At 46.3% G+C, this 27,452-nt stretch overlaps 1 protein-coding gene across 2 annotated transcripts in view; it reads right to left on the bottom strand.

Annotated features, from left to right (window-relative positions):
* Positions 1 to 329: 329 nt before the first annotated feature.
* KCNH1 (potassium voltage-gated channel subfamily H member 1) overlaps positions 330 to 27,452 on the bottom strand; it is a 415,212-nt gene continuing 388,089 nt past the window's right edge. For both annotated transcript variants that reach the window (XM_059904358.1, XM_059904366.1), the window contains exon 11: positions 330 to 1,184. In XM_059904358.1, the coding sequence (XP_059760341.1) occupies positions 330 to 1,184 (855 nt within the window). The remainder of the gene's footprint in view (positions 1,185 to 27,452) is intronic.

Below are 27,452 nucleotides of genomic sequence, written 5' to 3'. Positions count from 1 at the left end.
TTCATCTTTTACAAATATCGTGGCAGTAAAAAATTAAAAATGAAGGAAAATACCCTTTAGACAGCACGCCTCCTCTTCCAAAATTGTGCAAAGACAGTTCAGATGCAGCTGCCATCTTGCAGGGTGGTGGCACGCTTCTCTTCCCGGATCTTCCCCCAGGTAGAGAAAAGGAGAGAGCGTGCCTAAGCGACTGGTCCCACTTGGATTTTCTGTCGGGAAGAGCCTACTTTGAAAGTTGTTGGTCATGTAGGTGTGTGTGGTGGAGGTGGTGTCTATAGGGCAGGAGGGTAGGGTGTTTTGTCTTCGACGTGTTTTCTTCAGCAGACCTCTCAGCTCGCTCCAAAAATGTCTCTCTCTGATTCTGGGGACTGGGGTCTCGATATTTCAAACAGCTCCTGAGGAGACTGAGAGGATCTTCTGGAAGTTAATATCCTGAGTATCTCAGAGAGCTGGTTCTCAATGTTCGTCATTTTGGTGTTCAAGGCCTTGATGTCCTCCTTCAGCTCGTGTTTCACCTCCAGGACGGTGGCCTGCAGTGTCTGCTCAGGGATGGGGTAGAACGAATGCTTGACCTCGGCCAAGATGGGGCTCCGGTCCTGGGGGCTCCTGGCCTCGCCCACGCTATCCAGACGCAGGTCGCTCTTGGTGATGCCGCTGTCACACGAGTCTGTCTTCTTGAGCGTGGCCTCGCCGCTCGCCTTTGTCCTCTCGGGGAGCGTCTCCATGGACTCGGCCTTGGACACCTTGCTCCAGTCCTCAGCCTTCCCACAGGAGTCCTTGAAGCGGGCCCAGCCCTTGCGCTTGGCCCAGTCACCCCCGCCGGCCTTGGGGCCCAGGCACTCGGCCCCCGGCGGCGCCTGCAGCCTGGCGTGGTCCAGCCCCGTGGACGCGGCGGCCGCGGGGAAGGCCACGGGCGTGGCAGGGCTCTCGCGGACGGTGACGACGCTGGCCTTCACCAGGCCGTGGTGGGAGTGCTCGGTGAGGATGCTGCCCTTCTCCACATCCAGGTCGTCTGGGTCCCGGCCGCCCCTCTCCGCGGCCAGCCTGGCCTCCTTCTGCTGTCGGAACCTCTGGAAGAGCCTCCGGACAGGGTGGTCCGGCGGCAAGATCAGGGGGGCCTCATTCTTCCGCTTCATGCGCTCTTCCTCCTCCCGTTTCACATCGCTGATCTTCCGGAACACGATCTGGAGGGAGACAGAATGACACGGCCCGTTAACCCAGCTGTGGCATCAGCGCAGCTCGGCCCCTCTGCCCATCACGGGCCTGATGTCCAGCCCCAGCCCTGAGGGAGGGGGCTCACGGTGAAGTCACATCCCTGCAAGGCCTCCAGGTCCTTGCTCAGTGACTGCCATCACTTTCCTTTTCTGACCCTCGTTCCCAGCTCTCCAACAGCAAGGAATTCACTCCTGCTGTCAGCCTCTTCCACAGAAACAAGCCCCCAACCTCTCCATCTCTACAGGCCTGGAGGTTGGAGATGCCAAGCGGCCTCCTCCCAGGAGACTGTCCTGGCCTCTGAGCCTGGGTCCCCTTTAACCCGTTCTGGCCTGCAATTCCAGTATCACCTGGTAAGCTTTTCAAAAATCATTTCTCTGACCCCACCTCAGACCCACTACACTAAAAATCACCAGATGGGAAGCCCTTGAATCTGTAACTTAAAAGGCTCCCCCGGTGATTCTGATGCACTGAAGTTCTACACCACAGTCCAGGGCAAGAAAGTTCAGCCGAGTTCCCAGGCAGGGTGACGGCTAAGACTGCCCTTGTCATCTGCAGATCTGGACCCTAAGTGAATGCAGTTGGCTGTGAAAAGTACACGCTGGTCTCACATAGAAGCCCTCCCTGTCGTTAGGGAGCTTACGGGAGAAGAAAGGCCCGTGACCTTAATGTTACTTCGTATATTTCTTACGATGACACATACTGTTTATCCCCATTTTAGAGAAGAGGAGATCAAGGCTCAGAGCAGCTAAATGTCACGTAACAGATAGGTCTCCTCTAAGACACTTGTACTCAAGCAGTTAAGCCCCAGACCCATTCAGTGTCCAACAGGTTCTTCCTGACGATGACAATACTTCATGCAGTGGATGGACAGCCAGCCAACAATGCTGTCTCAAGACTCTGGACCTGAGTGCAGCGTAAGCCACATATCACAGGATTTCCCTTGGGCCGACATCCGATTATGGGAAAGCCCTGTACTTTCTGACTTATGTTGCATGTAGCAGGTACACTCAGGGGCATGTCTGACTCATCCCATACCTGAACTTGTAAGAAAGAAGCAACCTGCAATAGGTCATTTTTTAAACTGTAAATGCTTGTTTGGGGACCAGAGGGATTGAGATCCTTGAGAAGTAGGGGAGAGGTCTGTGGGAGGGAGAGGGGCAGCTTTTCCATCATCACAATCTGGACAGCCCTGTGCGGGCAGCCTCTGACCAGCCCAGAACCTGCCCCAAAGACTTGCTGCAGGACCCCCAGCTCTTGGGGAGGCACATGTGTTGGCATGCCCAGAGCCTGGGCTTTGGGGTCAGACAGAATTAAGTCCCAGCTCTGCCAATTAGCTGTGTGATCTCAACAGGTATCTTAACTTCTGAGTCTCTGTTTCCTCCTTCGAAAGTGGGAAAAATCCCTCCTGAGTCTCTGTTTCCTCCTTCAAAAGTGGGAAAAATCCCTCCTTTTCCGACTTGATGTAAAGCCAACAGAAGAGTACTTATGTGAAAGCACTGGCTAACTGTGAACGCTCAAAATGAATCCTCCTGTCCCCACCATTTCAAGGCCTCTGCTTTTTGTTTTTTAACTTGTAGACACATATAATATGTGACTAATTCTACCTCCTCTAGGAAGGCCCCGCCCCACCCCACCCAGGGCTCTCAGATGGCACCACTCATTAGGTTCTCAGATATGACTGACAACATGGTCATTTTATATAAAGTGCCAATAAATACAGAGGAACCCAACAAACACTGAATTGCGTGCTTGATGCCAGTGATCAGTCAGCAAATCGTTGGCAGACTGGAGGCTCACCTGTCATGTGACTTCTCCGTCAAAGCTTCTGTCACTGGATGACTTGACACTAACAGGTGGGTAGGACGGAGCAGCCGCCCCTCTTGCCACCTGGCTAAATCTTCAAGCCACATTACTTGGGTCCCAGTGAGTGGCTTTCTGACCTCCACTGGACAGCATTTCTCCCAGCCCTGCCCTTATCCATCCTCTGCCCTGCCCATGGTTATGTAATTTCATAACCCTGTCTCCCCAGGCCCTTGTCAGCCATACCCCATCTGCTCCTGTAGTCTGGATCCTGCAGATCCAAGCCATGGCACTCAGGAGAATCCCATCCACTCTGAAGAGGAACCTAACTGAAGGCATCATAGGGATGGAGGGATGACGATTAGTGGAGTGATCAGGACCTTTTCTGTCCGTCCTCCCAGTGCTCTGAGTTGGCAGTCTTCCACCTCCGGTCTCTGTTCTGGCAATGGACCCTGATCTCCAAGAGGAGTCCAAATCCTCCTCACACCAAGGCCCAACTCAAACAGCACCTCCTCCACAAAGCCTTCTTTGATTCCATGGAGCTCTAAGTCATCCTCCCACTTCCCAACCCTAACGGCCCTTGCTGTGCTCACACCACTCTTCTACCCTAATTACTATCTTGCGTCCACTTGTAGTAGTGATGCCGTCTGTTGCCTCCCCTACTCACATCCCTTCTTAGAGAAGGGAGGAGGGGCAAAGGGGATAAGAAAGGAAGGTGGGACAGAGAGGAGGAATGAGAAAAAGAGAGAGGAAGGGAGAACATACGACAATGTGAATATACCCCAAAGAGATGATGGCGTTTAGAGCCGATTGCTCTGGTCCTGCCTTTATTCTGAAGGACATCTGATTCTTATCAATATCCCCCTTTTCACTTGAGCTCATTTGGGTGAGGTTCTATTCCTTGCAAGCAACAATTCCCAAACAAGATACCAGTTACTTACGTCCATACCTTATCCCCTCTGAAGGCTCCCTGCAAGTCTAGCACTGTACTTTGTATGTCACACTGTGTCTTTTACTTTTTAAAAATTTATTACCTACCCTAAGAGAGCAGGGATTGTCTATTTTGTTCACTATTATTTCCAGCACTTAGAAAGTACCTGACACCTAGGGGGTCCTTGATAAATATTTGTAGAATGGATGAATAAATGAATGGATGAAAAACAGATAAATATGAGCTAACGAATCAATGTTAGAATGTCTTAACCTGGAAAGATGAAATCACAGAGGTCATAATGTTATAAAAGGAAGGGATTGGCTTAGAACGCACAGGGTCCTCTTAACAGCTCTCTCAACATCAAAGGTCAGGCAGCCCTTGAGACTGGAAATGAGATGTTTTTAGACTAAAGAAAAAGAAGTACTTCTTCAGATATTGAGGAGTCAACCCAAAACTTATACCAAGAGGTTGTACGGTGAAGTATGAGGTATACCAGTAGGCTTACAAATGCTTAATATGCATCCATGGTGGATATTTGTGATGGGAAATGGTAGCTCCTCCTTGAGGGCATGGAAATACAGGGCTCTTCAACCAAATGCCTCATGGGGGTCAGAATCCTGGACCAGGGGCCAGGGGCCTGGCCTGGGCAGCATATTCAGATGTTGTGGCCACATCATCAGTGGGGTCAGTTCAGCACTCACGGGCTGGGGCTCTCCTGGGGAGGGGATGTGGGTGTCTGGGTCTGTGCTGACTCTTCTGAAGCTTCTTGGCTTTTCCTAAAGGGTCATCTTGTGTGCCTGGGGTAGCCCCACCTCAACATCACTGGCTCATCCAATGGGCAAGTAAACTAGGGAAGATCTTTCTGCCCTACAGAAATGCCTGAGCCTGCCTTTGAGAATCAGCAAGTAAAATTAGCATTCCCCCAACAGGACCAGAGCTGATGTGGTCTAACAGCTTTTCTAGTCGGAGGTCTAGGCCTCTGCTTACTAGCTTCAGCTGATTTTTTGGAGAAGTTAGTCATGGAGTCTTCATCTCCAGAGGCAGATGCGACCAGGCATTTGACCAAGTATTTTAGATCTAAGGACAACTGCTCTTGAATTTTTCTTTTATGTAAACATGGATCTTCCTGTGGAAGACAATCCGATGTCAATGGGAAGAGCCTGGACTAGGAATTGGAAGACTGGAGTGCTCATTTCAGCCCTGCTGGGCCCTGAGCAAGCCGCCCCTTCGCACACACCCTCACCAGTGGGACAACCTCCTCCCTCAGCTCCCAGCAGAGTTGTGCCAGGTTTTCTTTCTTTCCATTTTCCTGTTATGCATTGGGCTTCAATGTAAGATTTCATCCCAGGAAAGGATTCCGTGGCCTGAAATATCATTATGAAAACCACTGGATGAGATCATCTCTAAAGTCCCTTTGAAAATGAACAATTAATGATTTTAATAATACAGTACTTTGTGTTGTGTTTTATAGCTTATTCCACATACTCAAGTGCATCATCTCATTTAAGCTAAAGTTCCTGGGAGGTGTGCAAGGACTTCCTCCACAATCTGACAGTTGAGGAGACTGGGGTTTAGTTGGTAGGGTGGCCTGCTCAAGGTCACACAGCTAAGCAGAAAGAGAACTTCAGGGTATTGGCCAGTGCTCTTGTCTTGATGTCACCTTTCTTCACATCAGCAGTCCGTAGACAGGGGCCACATCAACAGAGAGGTGCCAGGGTCTGTCTGGAGAGGTTATCACCAGGGACCCCCACTAATCACCCACTGGGGAGGCCCAGCCCTAGAGACAGGCTAACACTGGTCCAGGCACCACTGATGGGATAGGTCTGGATCCTCCCTAGCCAGACAGAGTCCTTCCAGCCCACAGGGGTGCCTGATGTGTTGGGCATGGGAGGCCCATGCTGAATGCTGAGCAGCTCATGACTGACTGTATATGGGGAGACAGAGAATGCCCCAGGGCAGAGGTGGCTGCTGTGCCTCACTCATCTATCTCCACATTCCTCTGAAGGCTCAGCAAGCAGTGGCTTAGAGCCTGGGAGCCCGTTAACAAACAGTTGTTGAGCTGAACTGAATTGACACCCGGCTCTTCAAACTGCAGGGCTTCCTGAGCAGTTATTTTCAAGTTTGTTTGAAAAAGTAATCCTACGGAAGCTGAGGTGAGTCAGGACCATCGATTGCCTCTTCTGGGTTGCATTTAAGGAGGGCCCAGTCCCTCTTAAGCCCCCTTAAGACCAGACCAAGGGGAGGAGTCCCCTCAGGGTCACTGAGCAACAGGGTCCCTGCAGCATATGTAGGGGAAAGACAGCCCTGGGAGGGAAATTGACCACCTAGAGTTCTGACAGCACAGAGAACGGGAGTCCAGTTGCTTAAAAGAGCTTAGATTGGGGAGTAAAAAGATTTACATAATGTCAATTCTCAGTGGTTTGCATAAATAGAGACTGATGTATGAATCACAGAAAACCATAGATAAACCAAAAGGGATTTATTTTGGTTTTAATTGAATTCAGACACATGGCCCAAATCTGAAACACACAGATAACAGTAGAAAGAACACAGGCTTAGAGTGGTCCCAACTCTGCTGCTGACTGGCTGCTATATGACCTTGGGCAAGTCACGTCCTTGCTTGGCTGGACCAGAACAACAGTTCTCAAATCTAGCTGCACTTCACCTCCTTCACCTGGAGGAGGTGTTGTTATCTACTGAGGGAGAATTTCCCATGGCAGGGTCGGAAACGGGCATTTGCAACAAACTCCCAGGTGATTCTGACCCAGGCAGCTCAGGCCAGATCTGCTGACCAGGGACTCAGAACCCCAGGGCTGATGACTGGTGAGATCACTGCCACTCTGGTGCTAAATGTGCCCGGAGTGGGGAGGGGGAGGGCGGAGTCAGTGGAGTCACGTGGAACGTGAGCACAAGCTTTGGATCCCAGACAGACTTGGGATCATGGTCCCCAAGCCTCAGTTTCTTCCTCTGTAAAAGCAGATAAAGCTACTGATTTCATAAGGCTATCATGAGGATAAGGTTGGATAATATAAGTAAACTCTTAAGAAGAGTACCTGACATTTAATAGTTGCTGAGTAAATGTATTATGTACCATTCTTTGTGGGGACGACCCTTGAGATGATTCTAGAAGGATGAGCTAGAATTGCAAATAAAAGGTGAAAGATTTGGGCAAAGGTGCTCACACAGGGAAAAGCACATGTAATGACACAAAGGCAGAAAGGCCACCCAACAGAGAAAAATGTCTTTGTGGTAGTAGTCCCAGTGGGAGGGGCTGACTTTGTTAAATTTTTGACTTTGTTAAATGTGTGCTATCTCATGACATCCTCATAGCAGCCCCAGCAGGTGGGGAAAGTCATTACCCTCATTTTTTAAATGAAGAAACCAAGCTTAGAAAGGGTAGGTGACCACCTAAGGATACTCAGATAGTGGAGCTAAGATTCAAACCTCAGCCATCTGAGCCCCCATCCATGCCCATGTTCTAAGCCACTGTGCTAGGAAAATGCCTTGGTTTTAGGGAAAAGGGTGATCTTCTCTCGTATACATTGATAACCTCCATCCCTGCCCCACCACCTCTCTCCACTTGTTTCTCTTACTCCCAGTCCATCAGCAAGTTCTCTAAAGAATCCAGGGACAGAACTGTGAAGCAGAGAGATCGGGCCAAGGTGAGGGGAGAGGCCCTGAAGCCGAGGCTCTCAGAGCTTTTAAGGAGAGGACTCACTAGGTACATTAGGACCTGTTAGTGTGGTCCTTTAATTTATCAGGATGGGGGTGTGACTTAGCGTGAGAGTCAGGCTTTGATTGGTCAAGGCAAGAAAGAGGAGCTGTAAGACACATGAGCTGAGTGTTTTGGTTACTGGGAAGATCTTGCCTCCTTGCACAGTGGTGAGGTCACCAGTTACCCTCAGGGCACGGCACCGGGAAGGAGGAACAGGAATGCAGAGGTCCCAGTGGACTTTATCCAGGAAGAATCTAGAGGTTAGATGTCCTCTGCTCTCAAGTAGCCTGGTCCAGTGGCTCTCGGAGTGCGGCTCACAGGCCAGTCCCTCCCACCACTGTGCAACATCTGCACTTTCTTCTGGCATTAATCAAGAATGACCTTGTCCCTTAGGGACCATGACCATGATCCCTTAGTGACATCCCATGAGGACTGGCATCATCTCATTCACTCTTGTAAGGGCCCCCACTGAGAACGAGAGGATCAGCAAGGTCTTCTGTTGACAGACTGGCCTGTGTCTGAAAGACTCCTACAGATGCACCTGTTCCTGTCTTCAGGAAGATTCAAACCCAAGAGGAATGAGGATCTCTCCTTCTCAACGCCACCAAGTGAAGGAGATACATCCCTTGTTTGCTGCTCAGAGAAGAGATGGCACTGCTGTGTGGGAGTCACTGGCCTCTGGCCTTTCACTAGGGCCGTATTTGCCACTCTCTTCCTTGCTTTGTGCTCCCTCAGTGTAGGAGACTGAATTACAGACGCCAAAAGATACGTCCACCCGAACCTCAAAATGTGATGTTACTTGGCATAAGGGTCTTTGCAGATGTAACAAGGTAAGAATCTTAAGGTGAGATCATTCTGCATCAGGGTGGGCCCTAAATCCAAAGATAAGTGTCCTTCTAAGAGACAGAAAAGAGAAGACACGAAACACAGAGCAAAAGGTCATGTGAAGACGGAGGTAGATACTGGAGTTTTGGAGCTGCAAGCCAAGAAATGCCAAGGATTGCTGACAGCAACCAAAAGCTAGGAGAGAGGCATGGAACGATTCTTTCTCAGAGCCTCCAGAAGGAGCCAACCCTACAGACAACTTGGTTTCAGACTTCTGTCCTCCACAACTGTGAGAGAATAAATTTCTGTTGTTTTAAGCCACCCAGGTGGAGATAATTGGTAATGGCAGCTCTAGGACTCGGTTCCTTTACGGCTTCTTCTTCCTCCCATCCCCTAAATGTGGTCCTCCCCCAAAGCCCTGCCCTTTGCTCTCTGCGCTCCATGAGGTCTTTCTACTTCAATGCTCACCTCACCTTCATTCAGCTAAGAGCCAACAGAGGTGCTGACAAGACTGGTACAGATGCCCACCCTGCTGTGACCCTGAAGAAATTTCTTGATCTTTCTAAGCCTCAGTTGTCTGCTCAACAAAAATTCCTACTTCCAACCTTGCTGCAATGATTCAGTGAAGTGACACTTGTGAGAAACCTCTCCCTCCCTTCACATTCACAAAGCAATGTTGCTTTTCACTCCAGACCCAGCTCAAAACCTGAATTTTCCCACACACAGCACGGCTATATCGACGTCTCGTAGACCTTTCAACCTCCCTCAGCCAGAGCAGTCTCTCTTCCCACCATGTCTTTCCTCAGTGTGAGCCAAGTCACCAATCAGGCAGGAAGAAATGGGGCCAAATGTGGAGCTGGTGACGCGCCTCCCCCATCAGAGGTGCTCCAGTGCTAAGACAGGTAGACCAGCGTTCAGCCTCCAACACTCCCTCAACAACACCTCCCCCCGTGTCTAGGGAAGCGCTAATCATGACCTTTGAAATCAAGTTAACACTATGCTGTCTCATGATTCCACAGGAGAAGTTAAGAAAGTGGAAGATGCACAGAACTAGGACAAATAATCCTAAAATTTATATGGAACCACAAAAGACCCAGAATTGTCAAAGCAATCCTGAGGAAAAAGAACAAAGCTGGAGGCATAGCCCTTCCAGACTTGAGACAATGCTACAAAGCTACAGTAATCGTGGTGTGGGCACAAAAACAGACATATAGATCAATGGAGCAGAATAGAGAGCCCAGAAACAAACCCACACACCTACAGTCAATTAATCTACAACAGAGGAGGCAAGACTATACAATGGAGAAAAGACAGGCTCTTCAGCAAGTGGTGTTGGGAAAGCTGGACAGCTACATGTAAATCAATAAAATTAGAATGTTCTCTAACACCATATATAAAAATAAACTCAAAATGGTTTAAAGACCTAAATATAAGACATGACATCATAAAACTCCTAGTGAGAACATAGGCAAAACATTCTTGGGGCAGACATTGTAGCAATATTTTCTTAGATAAGTCTCCCAAGGCAAAAGAAATAAGAGCAAAAATAAACAAATGGGACCTAGTCAAACTTAAAACCTTTTCCCATTAAAGGAGACCATCAACGAAACGAAAAGACAACCTACAGAATAGGAGAAAATATTTGCAAACGAGGTGACCGACAAGGGCTTAATATCCAAAGACTACAAACAGCTCATACAACTCATTATAATAATAAAAGAAAAAACTCTCCACCCAATCAAAAAACAGGCAGAAGACCGAAACAGACATTTCTCCAAAGAGGACAGATGGCCAACAGGCACATGAAAAGATGCTCAACATCATTAATTATCAGAGAAATGCAAATCAAAAACACAATGAGGTATCACCTCACACCTGTCAGAATGACTTCATCAAAAAGTCTCCAAGTTATAAATGCTGGAGAGGGTGTGCAGAAAAGGGAACCCTCCTACACTTTTGGTGGGAATGTAAATTGGTGCAGCCACTATGGAGAACAGTATGGAGGTTCCTTAAAAAACTAAAAATAGAGCTACCATATGATCCAGCAATCCCACTCCTGGGCACATACCCTGAGAAAACCATAATTCAAAAAGATACATGCACCCCAGTGTTCACAGCAGCACTATTTATACTAGCCAAGACATGGAAACAACCCAAGTGCCCATCAACAGATGACTGGTTTAAGAAGACGTGGCACACACACACACACACACACACACACACACACACACACGTACAATGGAATATTACTCCATTAAAAAGAATGAAATATTCCCATTTGCAGTAACATGGATGGATCTAGAGAATATCATACTAAGTGAAGTAAGTCAGATAGAGAAAGACAAATATTATATGATATCACTTACATGTGGAATCTAAAAAATAATACAAATGAATCTATATACAAAATAGAAACAGACTCACAGAAAACAAACTTATGGTTGGTTACTAAAGGGGAAAGAGAGTGGGAGGGAGAAATTAGGAGTATGGGATTAACAGATACAAACTACTATACATAAAATAGATAAGCAACAAGGATTTACTGTGTAGCACAGGGAACTATATTCAATATCTTGTAGTAACCTATAATGGAAAATTTTACATATATATATGTCTGAATCACTTTGCTGTGCACCTGAAACTAACACAATATTGTAAATCAACTATAATAATTTTTAAAAAGTGGAAGATGACCTGCGACTTGCCGAAACAGAACCCACCAAATACTTCCCTGTCTGAGGGTTCAGCTCATTGCCCTCCACCCCCTTCAACCTTATACTCCTGCACAATCCTGCTTATCATGGCTTTGGAAAATTGGGACCAGGTTTATCTCCACCCTAGGCATAGTCTTCTGAATATTCCTTTTGCCTTCCGGCCTGGAAAATAGGGGAAAGGGTCTGTCCTGAGAACAGCAGCAAGGGGAGCCCAGCGTCGAGAGAGACAGGCGAGCGCTGAAAGTTGACGTTTCATCACCACCTTCCATCCGAGTCCCTCTCCAGTGCTTCTCCTCCCTTCCTCAGCTGAGCCTTCAACACAATAGCGGCTAACACCAACCAGGCCTTCAACAAAGGACCAGATATTGGGCTAAGCACTTGGTACACATCTGTGACTCACTCCTCACAGCCACCTGGTGAAGTGGATACAGAAGTCATTCACCCAGGCAAGTCTGCACCTGATGTACTCTGGATTACCTCTGCAGTTTGTACTTCTCACCGCCAAAAGAGGACAATAATTAAGGAAAGATCCACCCACCTCTCACCCCCAACATCTTCTGGTTGGCTGCATTCTCTTAATTTTTTCTGGATTAAAGAATCGGATACAAAACATATATTTGCATAGTTGTAATTCCACTCTTAAAAATTGTCGCTTTCTACCAAAATGGACAAACAACTGAGAATTCTGAGAACTTGTATGTTACTGAAGAGTTGGCTCTGACATCACTGTCCTGTCCCTTGTGATCTGTGCCACCCTGTGGCATGTGATTGGGCTGCTGTGACACTCGTCATTTCAGCCAGCAGATCATGCCATCCCACGCACAAAGCACTAGAGCAAATAATTCGATTCAAGCAATTGTCTAGTTTTGAAACATGATGGTTATAACAATTTCACTGGATTATTCTAGGGTTTGACTCTCCCAATAAATAATTTTCTGTTGCACTGTTAAAATTCCCATTTCTCATATTAGGATGCTGACTTTCAGAGCCATCAAATGCATGACCCCAAGTGGGGTGCCTTCCCACTGCTCCATCAGGGCGCAGCCGCTCAGCTGCCAAGGAAACTTGCCGGTTCTGCCCTCCTTGAGAAAGTATCCACTACCGTCCCACTCACATCTGAACTCCAGACATTCATCATACCTGGGCTATACGGTGAAGTCTCCCAACCCCCTCACGGGGAGAGGTGAGAGGTGGTGTGGGAGAATCCCAGAGTGAGGACCAGTTCTCTCCCTGACGTGCACTCGTGTACATGTGCCTTCTCGCGAGCTCTCAGCAGAGCAGCCCTGAACAAAGCGATGGGACTCGTCTGGAGAGCTAGTCCTGTTTGCCCCTGTCCCTGGGGGGTGTTTCAGTGATGGGGATGGGGTGGGGAGGAACTGGGAGCCCAGTTGGGAGGAATCTTGCATTCCCCACAGGGCCGTGCAGAAGCAAGAGCGCCTGGGTGGGTGTGGGGAGTAGGAAGAGTGGTCTGGAGACGGGCTCGCCGGAGGTGAAGGACTCTTAATGATAAGGGAGAGGGTTATTGGCTCCCTGAGCTTTTCCTTTTGAGGCCTAGTCCCCTTCCCTGTGGAATATGGGGTGCATGTGTAAGAGGGGTGACTAGGGGGGTCTCCTGCATTCTCACACTTGCATTCTCTGCCCATGCAGCACTGCGTTACAGGGAGGGTCTCTGCCCCAGTAGCTCCACTGCCTTCCTAGGCCAGGACAGAGGTCTCCCTGTCCCTGCTAAAGTGTGGGCACCATACTCCAGCTCTAGAGTCACGCCTGGTCCCACAATGACCACTGAGAGTCGGGACTGCACTCAGGAGGGGTGCACAGGAGGCAGCAGCCTGGGCCACGTAGCAAGGTGAGCCCGCCCAAGGGCTCAAGCAGCCTTCTCTGCAAACACCATCAGAAGTAGAGGAGGCCAGGGCTTGAGTCTGCGTTCTGTTTTCTCACAGAATCCTCTTCCAGCACTGTATGTAGAGCCAGCTAACCATGTCTGAGTCATACCCCAGCCACAACTAGCTGAGAAACATTCCTCTCTGAGCCTTATTTTCCTCATTTGCAAGCGGAAGACGCTAATGCTTGCTTTGGCTCTCAGGCAGCGCTGGTGCAAGGTAGACTACTGTACACACGAGCTACAACAGAGCTACATCTCAATTATTCCCCTGTAACCTCCCAGCAGGGGAGGCATCTCCGAGCTTTGCCCCAGGGGCCACAAGAACCTTTCTCTTTGTGCAAAGCACAAAGGGCAGCAAGGTTAAAGAAATGACTGGGTAAGGGGGGGTGGTGGGCTGTTTGGACAATTGAAGGGAGGGAGACCAGGAAGAAAGCTGTGACTCTAGCTAACGACAGGTATGGAGGGAGTGACCCAGGGAAGCAGAGGAAAGGAGAGATGAAATGAAACATGGCTTGCTTCTAGACAGGCATGCCAGCTCATGGTATAAGAGAAATGGACATGATCTGAAAACTCTGAATCTCAACCTGGGTCCTCACCTACACCAGGTTCCCAAGGGGCATTTGCAGCACTGTGGACATCTCCAAGAAACACACGCTACCAATTCCTCTGTTGTCTCCCACCCTAGGAAGCTGGATGAAACCATCTGTAAGCCATGAGGCTACCTTTAGTCCAACCAGAGGCAGTTTTAGTAGCCTGCCTGTCCATGCTTCCACTCGCAGGGGCCCCCACTCACCCCACTGGCCTTTCAGGGGGGAGGGTCACAGTGGTCCCATTCTCAGAAGAAATCATTAGAGTAGAAGAAAACTTGGGGAGACCAGTCCCAAATGGCACCTCTTAGAGACTGAAGAGCTTTTAACCTCTCCCCACTTCTCATCAAAAGCTCCATCCTTGAAGCACATGGCCCAACTGTGTAACTCAGAGCTCCTTCACTTTGGCAATACCTTGTGGGAGGAAGCCTAGAGTCACCCACCTCCCCTGTCCCAGCAGTGGTTATCATCCGGGAAGAGGGCCAGAATCACCTGAGGATCTTTTAAAAAATAGATGTCTATGAGAAATGGATAAATTCTTAGACACATACAATCTTCCAAGACTGAATCATGAAGAAATATAATCTGAATAGACCAATTATTAGTAAGGAGATTGAATCAGTAATTTAAAAAAAATAAAACTGCCAACAAACAAAAGTCCAGGACCAGGTGGCTTTACAGGTGAATTCTACAAACACTCAAAGAAGATTAAATACCTATCCTTCTCAAACTTTTCTGAAAAGTTTTACTAGGCCAGCATTACACTGATACCAAAACCAGAGAAGGACACCACACAAAAGGGAAATTACAGGCCAAAATCCCTGATGAACATAGGTGCAAAAATCCTCAACAAAATATTAGCAAACTGAATTCAACAACACATTAAAAGGATCAGACACCATGATCAAGTAGGATTTATTCTAGGGATGCAAGGATGGTTCAATATTCACAACAATCAACGTGATACACCACATTAACAAAATGAAGAATAAAAATCATAGGCTCGTCTCAATAGATGCAGAAAAAGAATTTGGAAAAATTCAATATCCATTTATGATAAAACTCTGAACAAAGTGGTTATACATGGAATGTACCTCAACATAATAAAGTCCACATATGACAAACCCACAACTAACATCCTACTCAAATGTGAAAAGCTGGAAGCTTTTCCCTTAAGATTGGAAAGAAGACAAGGATGCCCATTTTTGCCATTTTTATTCAACATGGAATTGGAGGTCCTAGCCAGAGCAATTAGGCAGGAAAAAGAAATAAAAGGCATCCAAATTGGAAAGGAAGAGGCAAAACTGTCACTATTTGTTTGTGGATAACATGATTTTATATATAGAAAACCCTAAAGAATCCACCAAAAAAACTGTTAGAACAAATAAATGAATTCAGTTAAGTTTCAGGGTACAAAATCAACATATAAAAATCTGTTGCATTTTTATACACTAATAATGAACCATCATAAACTAAAATTAAGAAAACAATTTCATTTACAACTGTAAAAAAAAAAATACCTTGGAATAAATTTAAGAAGGTGAAAGATCTGTACACTGAAAACTATAAGATATTAATGAAAGAAATTGAAGAAGACAAAAAAATGGAAAGATATACCATGCTCATGCATCGGAAGAAATAATATTGTAAAAATGCCCATATCACCCAATGCAATCTACAGAATCAGTGTAATCCCAACCAAAATTCCAATGGCATTTTTCACAGAAATAGAACAAAAAGTCTTAAAATTTATATGGAACCACTGAAGATCCCAAATAACCAAAGCAATATTGAGAAAGAACTATAATCTGGAAGCATCACGTTTCTAGACTTCAAACTATATTACAAAGCTACAGTAATCAAAACAGTATGGTATTAGCATAAAAAGAGACACATAGATCAATGGAACAGAATAGAAAGCCCAGAAATAAACTCACACACATATGGCTAACTAATTTATGACAAAGGAGGCAAAAATGGAGAAGGATATCCTCTTCAATAACTGGTGTTGGGAAAATTGGACAGCTACATGCAAAAGAATGAAACTGGACCACTATCTTACACCATACACAAAAATTAACTCAAAATGAATTAAATACTTGAATGTAAGACCAGAAATGTAAAATTCCTAGAAGAAAACATAGGTGGTAAGCTCCTTGACATCACACTTGGTGATATTTTTTTGAATCTGACTCCAAAGGCAATGGCCACAAAAGCAAAAATAAACAAATGGGACTACATCAAACTAAAAAGGTTACGCACAGCAAAGGAAAAGATCAACAAAATAAAAAGGAAACCTACTGCATTGGAGAACATATTTGCAAATCATATATCCAAAAAGGAGTTAACACCCAAAACATATAAAGAACTCATACAGCTCAATAACAACAAAGCAAACAATCCAATTAAAAAGTAGGCAGAGGACCTGAATAGACATTTTTCCAAAGAAGACATACAGATGGCCATCAGGCACATGAAAAGATCTTCAACATCACTAATCATCAGAGAAATGCAAATCAAAACCACAATGAGCTATCATCTCACATCTGTCAGAATGGCTATTATCAAAAGGACAAGAAATAACAAGTGTTAGCAATGATGTGGAGAAAAGGGAACCCTTGTGCTCTGTTGGTGGGAATGTAAATTAGTGCAGTCATTATGGAAACAATATGGAGGTTCCTCAAAAATTTTAAAATAGAACTACCATATGACCTAGGAATTCCACTTCTGGATATTTAGCCAAAGAAAATGAAAAAACTTGTTTGAAAAGATATATGCACTTCCAATGTTTGTAGCAGCATTATTTACAATAGCCAAGACATGGAAGCAGACTAAGTGCCCATTGATGGACAAATGGATAAGGAGGTGCAGGAGATACACACACACACACACACACACACACACACACACACACACACACACAATGGAATACTACTCAGCCATAAAAAAGAATGAAATATTGCCATTTTTGACAACATGGATGGACCTTGAGGGTATTATGCTAAATGAAATAAATCAGACAGAGGAAAACAAATACTTTGTGAATTCACTTATATGTGGAATCTAAAAAACAAAACAAATGAACAAACAAAATAAAACTCATAGATACGGAGAACAGATTGGTAGCTGCCAAGGGGAGGGTATCGGGGAGTGGGTGAAACAGGTTAGGGGGATCAAGAGATACAAATTTTTAGTTATAAAATAAATCAGTCATGGGGACATAATGTGCAGCGTAGTGACTACAATCAAAAATACTGTATTGCAAATATTAAAGTTGCTCTCATCACACACACCAAAAAAATTCTGTAACTTTCTATGGTGACAGATGGAAACTAGACTTATTGTGGTGATCACTGTACAATGTATACAAATGTCAAATCATTATGTTGTACAGCTAAAACTAATGGAGTGTTATATGTCAATTATACTTTAATTTAAAAAATATGACAATTCTGGTCAATGCAATCTATAGATTCAGTACAATCCCAATGGCATTGTTACACACATAAAATAATACATCCTAAAATTCATATATATTCTCAAGGAATTTTGAATAGACAAAACTATCTTGAAAAAGGAGAACAAAGTTGGATGTCTCATACTTCTTGATATAAAATCTTACTACAGTGCTACAGTAATCAAAATATAGTGGTACTGGCATAGGACAGACTTATAGAACAGTGAATGGAATAGAGAATCCAGAAATAAACCCTCACCTATACAGTTAATTATTTTTGACAAAGGTTCCAAGGAAGGACAGTCTTTTCATCATATGATGCTGGTAGACCTGGATATCCATATGCAAAAGAACAAAGTTGGACCCTTTCCTTACACTGCATACAAAAATTAATTCACAGAGGATCAAAGATCTAAATGTAAGAGGTAAAACCATAAAACTGAATTTTATGTTGGAAGAAAACATATGGAGAAATGTTTGTAATATTGATTTGGCAATGATTTCTTAGCTATGAAACTGAAAGCATATGGAATAGAAGAAAAATAGGTAGATTAGACTTCATCAAAATTAAATAATTTTGTGCATCAAAGGATACAATCAAGAGAGTGAAAAGACAACACACAGAATGGGAGAAAATATCTGATAAGGATTTCATAACCAGAATATATAAAGAACTCCTACAACTCAACAACAAAATACAAGCCATCCAACTAAAAAATAGGCAAATAACTTGAACAGGCATTTCTCAAAGAAAACATACAAATGGCCAAAAAGCACATGAAAAGATACTCAATGATACATGTCATAGGAAATGCAAATCAAAATCATAATGAGATACTACTTCACACCCTTTAGGATGGTTTTTAATAAAAAAACAAAAATAGAAAATAACTAATTTTGACAGGGTGTGGAGAAATTGGAACTCTCATACATTGCTGGTGGCAATATAAAATGCTGCAGCCTCTATGAAAAACCATTTGGCAGTTCCTCAAAAAGCTAACACAGAATTACTATGTATTCTGGCAATTCCACTCCTAGATATATACCTAGAGGGATTGAAAGCAGGCACTTGAACAGATACTTGCACACCAGTGCTCAAAAGCAGTATTATTCACCATAGCCAAAGGGTGGAAACAAACCAAATGTCAATCAACAGATTAATGGATAAACAAAATGTGGTATATACATAAAATGGAATATTATTCAATCATTAAAAGGAATGAAGTTCTGACTCCTAAAACATGGCTGAATCGTGAAGACATTATGCTAAGTGAAATTAGCCAGGTACAAAAAGACAGATATTATATGATTCCACTTATAAGATCCACTTATCTAGTATAAGCAAATTTATACAGGCATCCCTATCCCCACTTCCCAGTCCCAAGTTCCATCTTGGACAGAGCCCTGAGATGTTGAATCTGAAGACAAAAATAACTCTGCCAGGGTGATTTATGTCTGTACTGTCCAGAGCCCTCTGCCTGCAGGGCATGTGCGGGTGGGGAGAAGAGCCACGCCCTGTCCCCCAGGTAGGGAGGAACTCTCAGGGGTCTGCAGCTGTAAGCACCCTAGAATGCATTCCATCCTAGGGATGGAATGGGGCCTGGATCCTATAGCCCATTCCTCTGACACCAGAGAGGCCCCAGTGAATCACCCGTGGAGTTGGACCACCCCATCTGGCCCCTACCCCCGCCCCAGACCCTGTCAGGAGAGCAGCCGGGGCCCTCTGTGCTCAGTACTTCCTTTCTTAGACCTATCGTGAATCCCTCGCCCTGGTTTTAAACCTCATGTTCTGTCTTACGGAGAAATGACACCCTCCCAAAACCTCATTCCACAAGGACACAGCTCTGATCAGCCATTCAAAAAGTCTTCATGCAGTGCCCACTGAATATGAGACGGGTGAGGTGGTAGGTCCACATTTAAGGAAAGCAAAAAGAACCTTCCCCTCGGGAGCTGATGGTCCAATGGCTTTCCTGGCCTGAGCTGATCTGAAGCAGCTGCTTTCTACAGAAGGGCCCACGGAGAATGAGAAAGAGTGGGAGGGAGGTCAGGCCAGGGGCTTCTCCTTAGAATTCTGGAGATGGTTTAGACCCTGTGTGCCTTTATCCTACTCGCACCACCCAGAGCAGCCCACCTTTTCATGATGCTGACACTCTTTACAGGTCGGCGCTGCTCTGTTCCTGAGCCGTGGATTGGGCCACTCTCCTAACAAGAGGGGGCAACTAACAGTTCCTGAGAGCAGCTCTGGCCTTGCCACTGAGGGCTCAAGGCCTTTGCTTACCTCATCCAGCTTCATCAAGATGAGATGCCCCCTGAGCTGCTGCTCTGCAGAATGTGCTTTGATGAAGAACCTTCCCACACTTGAGAGCAAGGCTCTCAGTTCACAGATGGGGAGGGTGACTCAGAATGGCCACTGGTCATTCACTTGGGTTCTTGGTATTTAGGATATATCTGTCCCCTGAAGCCTGGACCTCTTCTAACCTCCCATAACACCTATTTGCTTTTGGTACGTGAGAGTATTGATGTATTTACCTGTCTACATGTGTGCTTTGATTATCTTCTCGTCCCATTGTCTCCACTCCCCCAGTTATAATACAAGTGTCCTTACTGAGACAAGCTCTGTTTTGTTCACTGTTGTGGTCCTAAAGCTAGAATAATGCCTGGCACACAGTAGGCATTCAAGGACTATTTGGTGACTGACTGACTGATTTGGGCAAATCACTGAACTTCTCTGGTCTTTGGTTTTGTCTTTCTAACTTGGGAGTAAAACTCTTTACTACAATCTATATAGGAACACCAGGAGGGTGAAATTAGACAGTGCACCCCAGGGTGTGTGTGTGTGCGTGTGTGTATTAGTTATTTACTTATTGCTGATCAGCACCAAATCCACCCTCCATACTCTGCTTGGAAATGTTTGCACTGAGAGCCAGCCAACCATGTTTGCCAGACTCCCTGCCAGCTGGCTTCCAGTTAGGTTCTACCAATGGCAGGCCCCGGCAGGAGTGAAAGGCAGGAGGAGAAGAGACTTCCTCCTTGCTTTCTGCTCCTATGTTTATGGCACCAGCAGCAGTGGTTAGCTTCAGTCCCACCCTCCAGCAGCATCCGTGGTGCTCCCTGCACAAGCTTTGCCATGCTTCCTCCAAGGCCCTGGCAGCAGCCCAGCTGTGTGCACATTGCAGTCAGAGTACAATTCCATGGCTTTCCTCGTGAACTGAGCACCCCCAAGCCAAGCTCTGCCCGCCGAGCTCTGGGGACAAGCCCTGGGGTATCTCTTCCTCAGGTGTCCCAGCACCAAACGTGCAGCACTCTTCCTCAGAGGTCTGACACCAGCTGCATGGAGCGCCCCTTCCAGAAACTGGGGCCCTCTTCTGGCCTTCCAGGATTTAATAATGCCACTTTTTTCTGCCCCCATCCCTGGGAGGGGGTGCTGCTTCTTCTAATTATTAATCTCTGGGCATCCTCAACATTTCCTTTTTGCTCTTTCACCAATTCCCTTATTTAAATCCTCTCTTAAAAAATTAGTGTAGGGCTTCCCTGGTGGTGCAGTGGTTAAGAATCTGCCTGCCAATGCAGGGGACATGGGTTCGAACCCTGGTCTGGGAAGATCCCACATGCCGCGGAGCGACTAAGCCCGTGAGCCACAACTACTGAGCCTGCGCGTCTGGAGCCTGTGCTCCGCAGCAGGAGAGGCCGCGACGGTGAGAGGCCTGCGCACCGTGATGAAGAGTGGCCCCCGCTCACCGCAACTAGAGAGAGCCCTCGCACAGAAACGAAGACCCAACACAGCCAAAAATAAATATAAAAAAAAAATTAGTGTAGTTTCTATTCACAGTAGCAGGACATGGAAGCAACCTTATCAACAGAGGAATGGATAAAGAAGATGTGGTACATATATACAATGGAATACTACTCAGCCATAAAAAAAGAACAAAATAATGCCATTTGCAGCAACATGAATGGACCTAGAGATTCTCATACTGAGTGAAGTAAGTCAGACAGAGGAAGACAAATATCATATTATATTGCTTGTATGTGGAATCTAAAAAAAAGGCTACAAATGAACTTATCTACAAAAACCAAAACAGTTACAGATGTAGAAAATAAACTTATGGTTACTGGGGGAGAAGGGGTGAGGGAGGGATAACTTGGAAGATTGGCATTGACACATGCACACTACTATATATAAAATAGATAACTAATAAGGACCTACTGTATACCACAGGGAACTCTACTCAATACTCTGTAATGGCCTATATGGGAAAAGAATCTAAAAAAGAGTGAATATATGTATTTGTATAACAGATTCACTTTGCTGTACACCTGAAACCAACACAACATTGTAAGTCAATTATACCCCAATAAAAATTTTTAAAAAATTAGAGTAGTTTCAAAAACAAGCAAACAACGCTTAACTATATGTTGCTTTCAAGAGACATATTTTAAGTACAATCATGTTACATAAAGATGAAAGGAAAAGGATGGAAAGAGATATACTGTGTAAACAATAAAGAAAGCTGATGTGGCAATACTAATATCAGACAAAAAGATGTTAAAGCAAGCAGCAGTATTAAACATAAATATTATATCCTCAGCAAAAAAGAAAAGAAAAGAATTAGTGTAGCTCCAATTTTCATCTTCCTGATTGGACCATCACTGAGGGGGGAGCCTTGAAGGAAGAAGCTTCCAGTGGAAACCTCACCACATATGAGAAGGAGAGGAACTTGAACTGCCACATGGTGACCCACAGCCCCTGTTTTATTCACCACAGGCTGCCACTGGGGGCTGGGGCAGGGGCCCTGGCAAATGTCACCTTTGCTGGTGTCATTAGCACTTTAGTCTCTCTCTCTGGAGCCTGTGAGGGCTACAGTCAAGGCCTTGACTTTCTCCTGGTTCTCTTGGCTACAAGAACTGAGGGTCCCCTCCCTCCCTCCTCTATGCTCAGTCTATTCTCATCATTTAAAGGACCTGTTGTTTCCAAAGCTTCCAGAGAACAGTGTGCACAGAGGCCTGTGCAGGGAAGGCAGAGGCAGATTTTTACCCAAGTCTGTCTTAGAGACACTCCGTCTTTAGAGGAATCATCCACTGGCCAGCTGTGACCCTGGGTGAAGCAGTGTAATTCACAACAGTCTACTGAGCCCAGCCCAATGCTAAGCCTTTACAAGCCTTATCTTAACTCTCAACCACAAGCCCATGAAGTTGGAACTATTATCACCCCTCTTTGAAAGGTGAGGGACTCAGGCTCAGAGAGGGTAAGTGCTCTGCTGACAGTTCGCTCAATTAGTCTGCAGAACCATGACCAGAGCCCAAGTGGGCTGATATCCAAGCTCTGTCATCAGAGCCGAGATCCCTGCAGATTCCAGGGTGAAGGGACCTTGGGTAGGGCAGAGGTTCATGCTTCTCTGCTCTGGAGGATGTGCTGGGCAGGTCACCAGGGCTCTGGAGAGAGCTGAGCATCTGGGGGCTAGTAGGACTTTTCCTGGTAGACTGAACACAAGAAACATGGCAGGATACCTACTTGCACTGGGCTTGGAGCATGTCCTGGGCTAAGCACTGAACACCCCTGAGGATTAATGAGATAATGATAAAATAGGAGCAATGTCAATTACCCAGACCCAGTGCTGCCTCCTACACTGGGATCAGGCTCCAGGCCTGGGGGCTGAGAAGTCAGTTCAGCCCTCAGGAGTCTTCCTCTGCTTCTCTTGCAGCCCCCTAAGACCCTTTAGCCAAATGCAGACATAGGATGTGTTTATTTCAATCCCAGATGACTCCTCATTCCTAGGGAGCAAATGCAATAATTTGTCTCCCAAACTGCACATTCACACAAAATTACAGACTGTACGCTGGTTCTGCGGCCACTCACTGACACAGAGGGAGGGGGTTTGCCCTCCTTCTGGCCCATGGATCTGTGTTGAGCTCAGGGACCAGCTCCTTGCTACAGGGGCCTGGCCATGCAATCTGCCAAAGGCCATCTCTTCCAAGGACCTTCATCTTGCTTCCATCAGACACATCCCTGCACCAGGCAAGCCTGTTTCCAGTAGAGTAACGCACATCAATGTGTCTGGGAAAGTGATGTTTTAATTTTCAGGAAGCAGCTAATGCAACATTAGGCGGCTTGTGGTGCATATCAAGTGGCGACATCACTTCCACCTCCTTTTCCTCTGCATGTATTTCACACGATATCATTATAAGCACATGGTGCATGGATAGGCAGCTTACAGATTGTATTTCTCTCCTCCTTTTGATATCCAGATGGCAGAAGTTGGTCCTGAATCCCACACAGGATAGGAAGGCTGGTTTGTTGGGTTGCAGAATCTGGCCTTCAGTTTTTCAACATTTCTCTGATGAAGCCTTCACTGTAGGAACAATTTTTGGCGTTTGAGCTGACCCAGAATCTGAATGTCTGGACAATTTGTCATTCCCATCCCACGTCTATATCAGCCCACAAACTTGAAGCAGGGATGCCTGCAGTATTCTTGACTTTCCTCAGGGAGAGGAGGCGATGGGAGCACAAGTGCTGCAAACTGGCCCCACTTGTCTCTTCTGACCACCGAGGGCTGGTGCCTCCCCCAGCTTAGCCTGTGGGAAATCCTCCGTGAGCAAGAAAGGGGCCACAGGGTCCGGAGGAAGCAGGAGAAGTGGGCCTGGAGGATGCCTCCTCCCGCTCAGGGGGAACGAGGCATCCTAGAGGGACAGAGGCCCTAAGAGAGGGCAGAACATAACAGAACAGAACAGAACATAGCAAGAGGGAGAGAAGAAGAGAAAGAGAAGAAGCCTTTGCAGAAGAGCCTCACAGAGAGGATAAAATAAGAAACAGCAAGAGAAACGGCAGAGAAGAGAGGGCACAGAGACATTAAACCCAAACCATGGAAGGGGAGAAGCAGGGGCTGCACCCCCAGAGGGGACCCAGAATCACTTGGTGACAGCGGCTGCCAGGTGCTGTGTGCTCCCTGTGCATCAGGCCTTGTTCTAACACTGTGCGCACGTGATTTCAACGAATCCAGACAAGGTAGGAGGTAGCTGCTGTTGTCATCCCATTATACAGATGAGAAAGCTGAGGCCAAGAGAGGGTACACAGTGAGTGAGGCGCCAAGCTCAGGCTTGTCTGACACCCGACGCTGTGGGCTGTAGCATCTACGTGCCTTCCAGCTTAAGCCTCCCCCAGGAGGCACATACAGCTGCTCCTTCCTCCATGGTTCTCACCGGGAGTAGAAAACACCTTTATTTGAAAATGGGACTCACTTTCCTTCTCGCCAGTCTTTCCCCTAGCCTACTGTGTAACAGACCCACGTGGGTAAGCTTATGTCTTGTCAATGAAAAAATGTTGCCTGCCATGTCAGTAAACAAAGGATGTTACAGCCATGAGCCATCAGCCACTATAGCTGCTCCCACGGTGAGCCCTGAGGGAACTCAGGATAGAAGCAGGATGCCGGCCAGTGGTATACCCTGAGGACACTCGGAGGAGAAAGCACAGGATACTGGCCCCAGATAGCTGAGGTGCATATCAAAGGAACGATTTCAATGAGCCCAGACTTTCGCATCTTCCCTTACCTAGTAAAGCGCTAAATTCATTAATTTGAGATGTCTGGTTTTCTTTAATTAACAGTAATCTTTTGATACCTGGTCTTTGTTGCAAAAACTCCTATATATCCTGGCTCCTCCTTTGCCTCTTCTGAGCAGCCCCTTAGAGCTATCTGAGCTGCATCCCAGGCTTAAGTCCTCAGTTTTGTCCGCCAAATAAAACATTACTCTCACCTTTTAGGTTGTGCATATTTTTCAGTCGACAGTCTCCAGGCCAGATCTCTACCTGCGCTCTCTGCCTCTGTATTTTGGACCTTCTCCCCCACAAAGCAGGTCTCTCTGCCATATTTATAGCCAGTATAAGGAGAAGAGTGTGCCCCCTGGGGTGGACATGTGGATTAAGGGATTAAGGGAGATCTAACACAGCACGCGGCATGGCACTCCTGACGCCCAGTAATAAGTGCAGTTCCTGCCCGGAGCCCCCCCTGGATTGAAGGTCTCACCTTCCTCATTCTGCGAATGTGGTCCTCCTGTGTCACTGATTCCGTGGGAAGGGCAGTCCTGCCACCGGGGCCAAAGGAGCTGTGTGTGGTCAGACCTGGGCACTGTGTGCTCACAGAGCTGCTCAGACCAAGACTGGCAGAGGAATACCTTTGTAATGTGACTGTGGGAATGGCCAAGAGAGAGCCCCACTTGGTGGAGAAGAAGCTTCCACAAGCCGTCTTTGGGGCAGGAGTAGAATCCCCCCACCCTCCTGTTAGGGAACTGATGACTGAAACAGCCCGCCTTGGCCAGGCATGATGAAAACCGCTTGCCTGAGTTGTCTCACAACAGGAGGTCCCAATAAGGAACAGGGTGCTGCCACCAAAAACTAACCGGGAGATCTCAGGAGGGGCCAAAAGGAGGGAGGAGACGCCAGCCCATAATACTGTCCTGCCAACATTCCAGAATCTGTTGCACTGGAATCCGTCTTGGCTGAGAGATGCGTGCGCCACCAGGAAGGATGCTGAGTCAGACCAAATACGGGCACAAACAAGATAACTGGCCAGAGACAACCCGGAAACTAACCCCATGACCATAAAACCTGAGACTGCGAACCACGCGGCTGAGCAGTTCTCCTGGGTTCCATCACCCTGCTGCTCTCTTCCCAGATGCCCCTTCCCAATAAAGTCTTTTGCTCCTTGGACAATTCATTTCCAAGAATTAGACAAGAGCCCACTCTCGGGGCTTTTGTCTCCCTTCCTGCAGCACTCACCCCCCCTCACCCCCGGGGTCGGCCAATCCGCAGGCAGCAGGGGAAGTCACTCCGCATGACCAAAGGAGAAACGTGGGAACCAGAGAGGTTAGGATGGGAGGTGGCCAAAGAGTTTTACTGCCCACCACCGGCAGGATCCACAAATTCCTACGTGCCTTCCTCTGCGTCTCTCACCCATCCCCAATTTCCAGGGATATTTCAAAAGTATTTCATCAGTATACCACATTCTACACATGTTTTTTTTCTGGATAAAAAAAGAAAAGTCAGCCTTACCAGATGAGTAGAGTCGGCAGTTGGGTTACAACGCTCATCATTTATTTCATAAGTGTGGACACCAAGGCTGAGAGGTTATTTGGTTGATAATTAGTGGAGCTGGGATTCAAACCTAGGTGTGAGCCCACAAAGCCAGGCTTACTTCGCTTCCCTCCTGCCCAGCTGCCAAGGACACAGCCACTCCTCAGTGGTGACTCCCAGGATTAAGTTAAATTGACTAGAACGGCATGAGCAGGGAGCTGATGGTCCCAGGTACCCCTCCTGGGGGGTACCTAGGAGGAACCCCCTCCCTGCTGCTGCCCCTTGAAAATCAGCCAGCCAACATGTGAGCCAATGAAGGCAAGTTGGGGGTGACAAGCCACCGAAGATACTGCTCACAAGACACATCTATCATATGACATAGGCAGGTCTTAATTTGTTGCTGTTTACGTATGTTATAAAAACCTCCTTGTTTACTGGTTGGCAAACTTTTTTCTGTAAAAGACCAGACAGTAAATATGTTCTGCTTTGCGGGCTATACTGTCTCTGTTGCAACTGTGCAACTCTGCTATTGTAGTGCAAAAGCAGCCAGACAAAACGTAAATGAATGGGAGTGGATGTATTCCAATAAAACCTTATTTACAAAAGCAAGTGGTGGGCCGGATTTGAGTCTGGTTTGCTAACTGCTGTCCTGGTCCATAACTTTGTCTTTTAATCGTTTTCTATGGTTTCTTGTCATACCAATATTTTTCACTTTGACGTGATCAAAATTTTCCATTTTTTTTCATGTACACGTTGTCCTTTTTGTGTAATCCATTCACTGTATAGGTAAGGAAACTAAGGCCCAGAGAGGGAGAGCTGGCTTACTAAGGTCACATAGTTACCCTGCAGCAGGGAGGGCTTTCTTCTCCTATAAGATCCAAAGGCACCAGGGACTTCCCTGGCAGTCCAGTGGTTAAGACTTTGCCTTCCAATGCACGGGGTGCGGGTTCAATCCCTGGTCCGGAGCTGAGATCCCACATGCCTCGCAGCCAAAAAAACCAAAAAACATAAAACAGAAGCAATATTGTAACAAATTCAATAAAGACTTTAAAAATGGTCCATATTAAAAAAAAAAAAAAATCTTAAGAAAAAAAAAAGATCCTAAGGCACCAACTTTGGGATCAAACAGTCTTAGCTTCGAATTTTGCCACTTAGACAAGGTTTCTTTTGTTTTTGTTTTTGAATACAGCCCTTTCTTCTTCCTGGAGTTAATTATTATCTCAGACTTTTTAATTGGCCTCGTTGTCCATGAACCCATC

Source organism: Balaenoptera ricei, chromosome 1 (assembly GCF_028023285.1).
Source record: "Balaenoptera ricei isolate mBalRic1 chromosome 1, mBalRic1.hap2, whole genome shotgun sequence".
NCBI lineage: Eukaryota > Metazoa > Chordata > Mammalia > Artiodactyla > Balaenopteridae > Balaenoptera > Balaenoptera ricei.
This window is presented reverse-complemented; position numbering and strand designations above follow the sequence as displayed.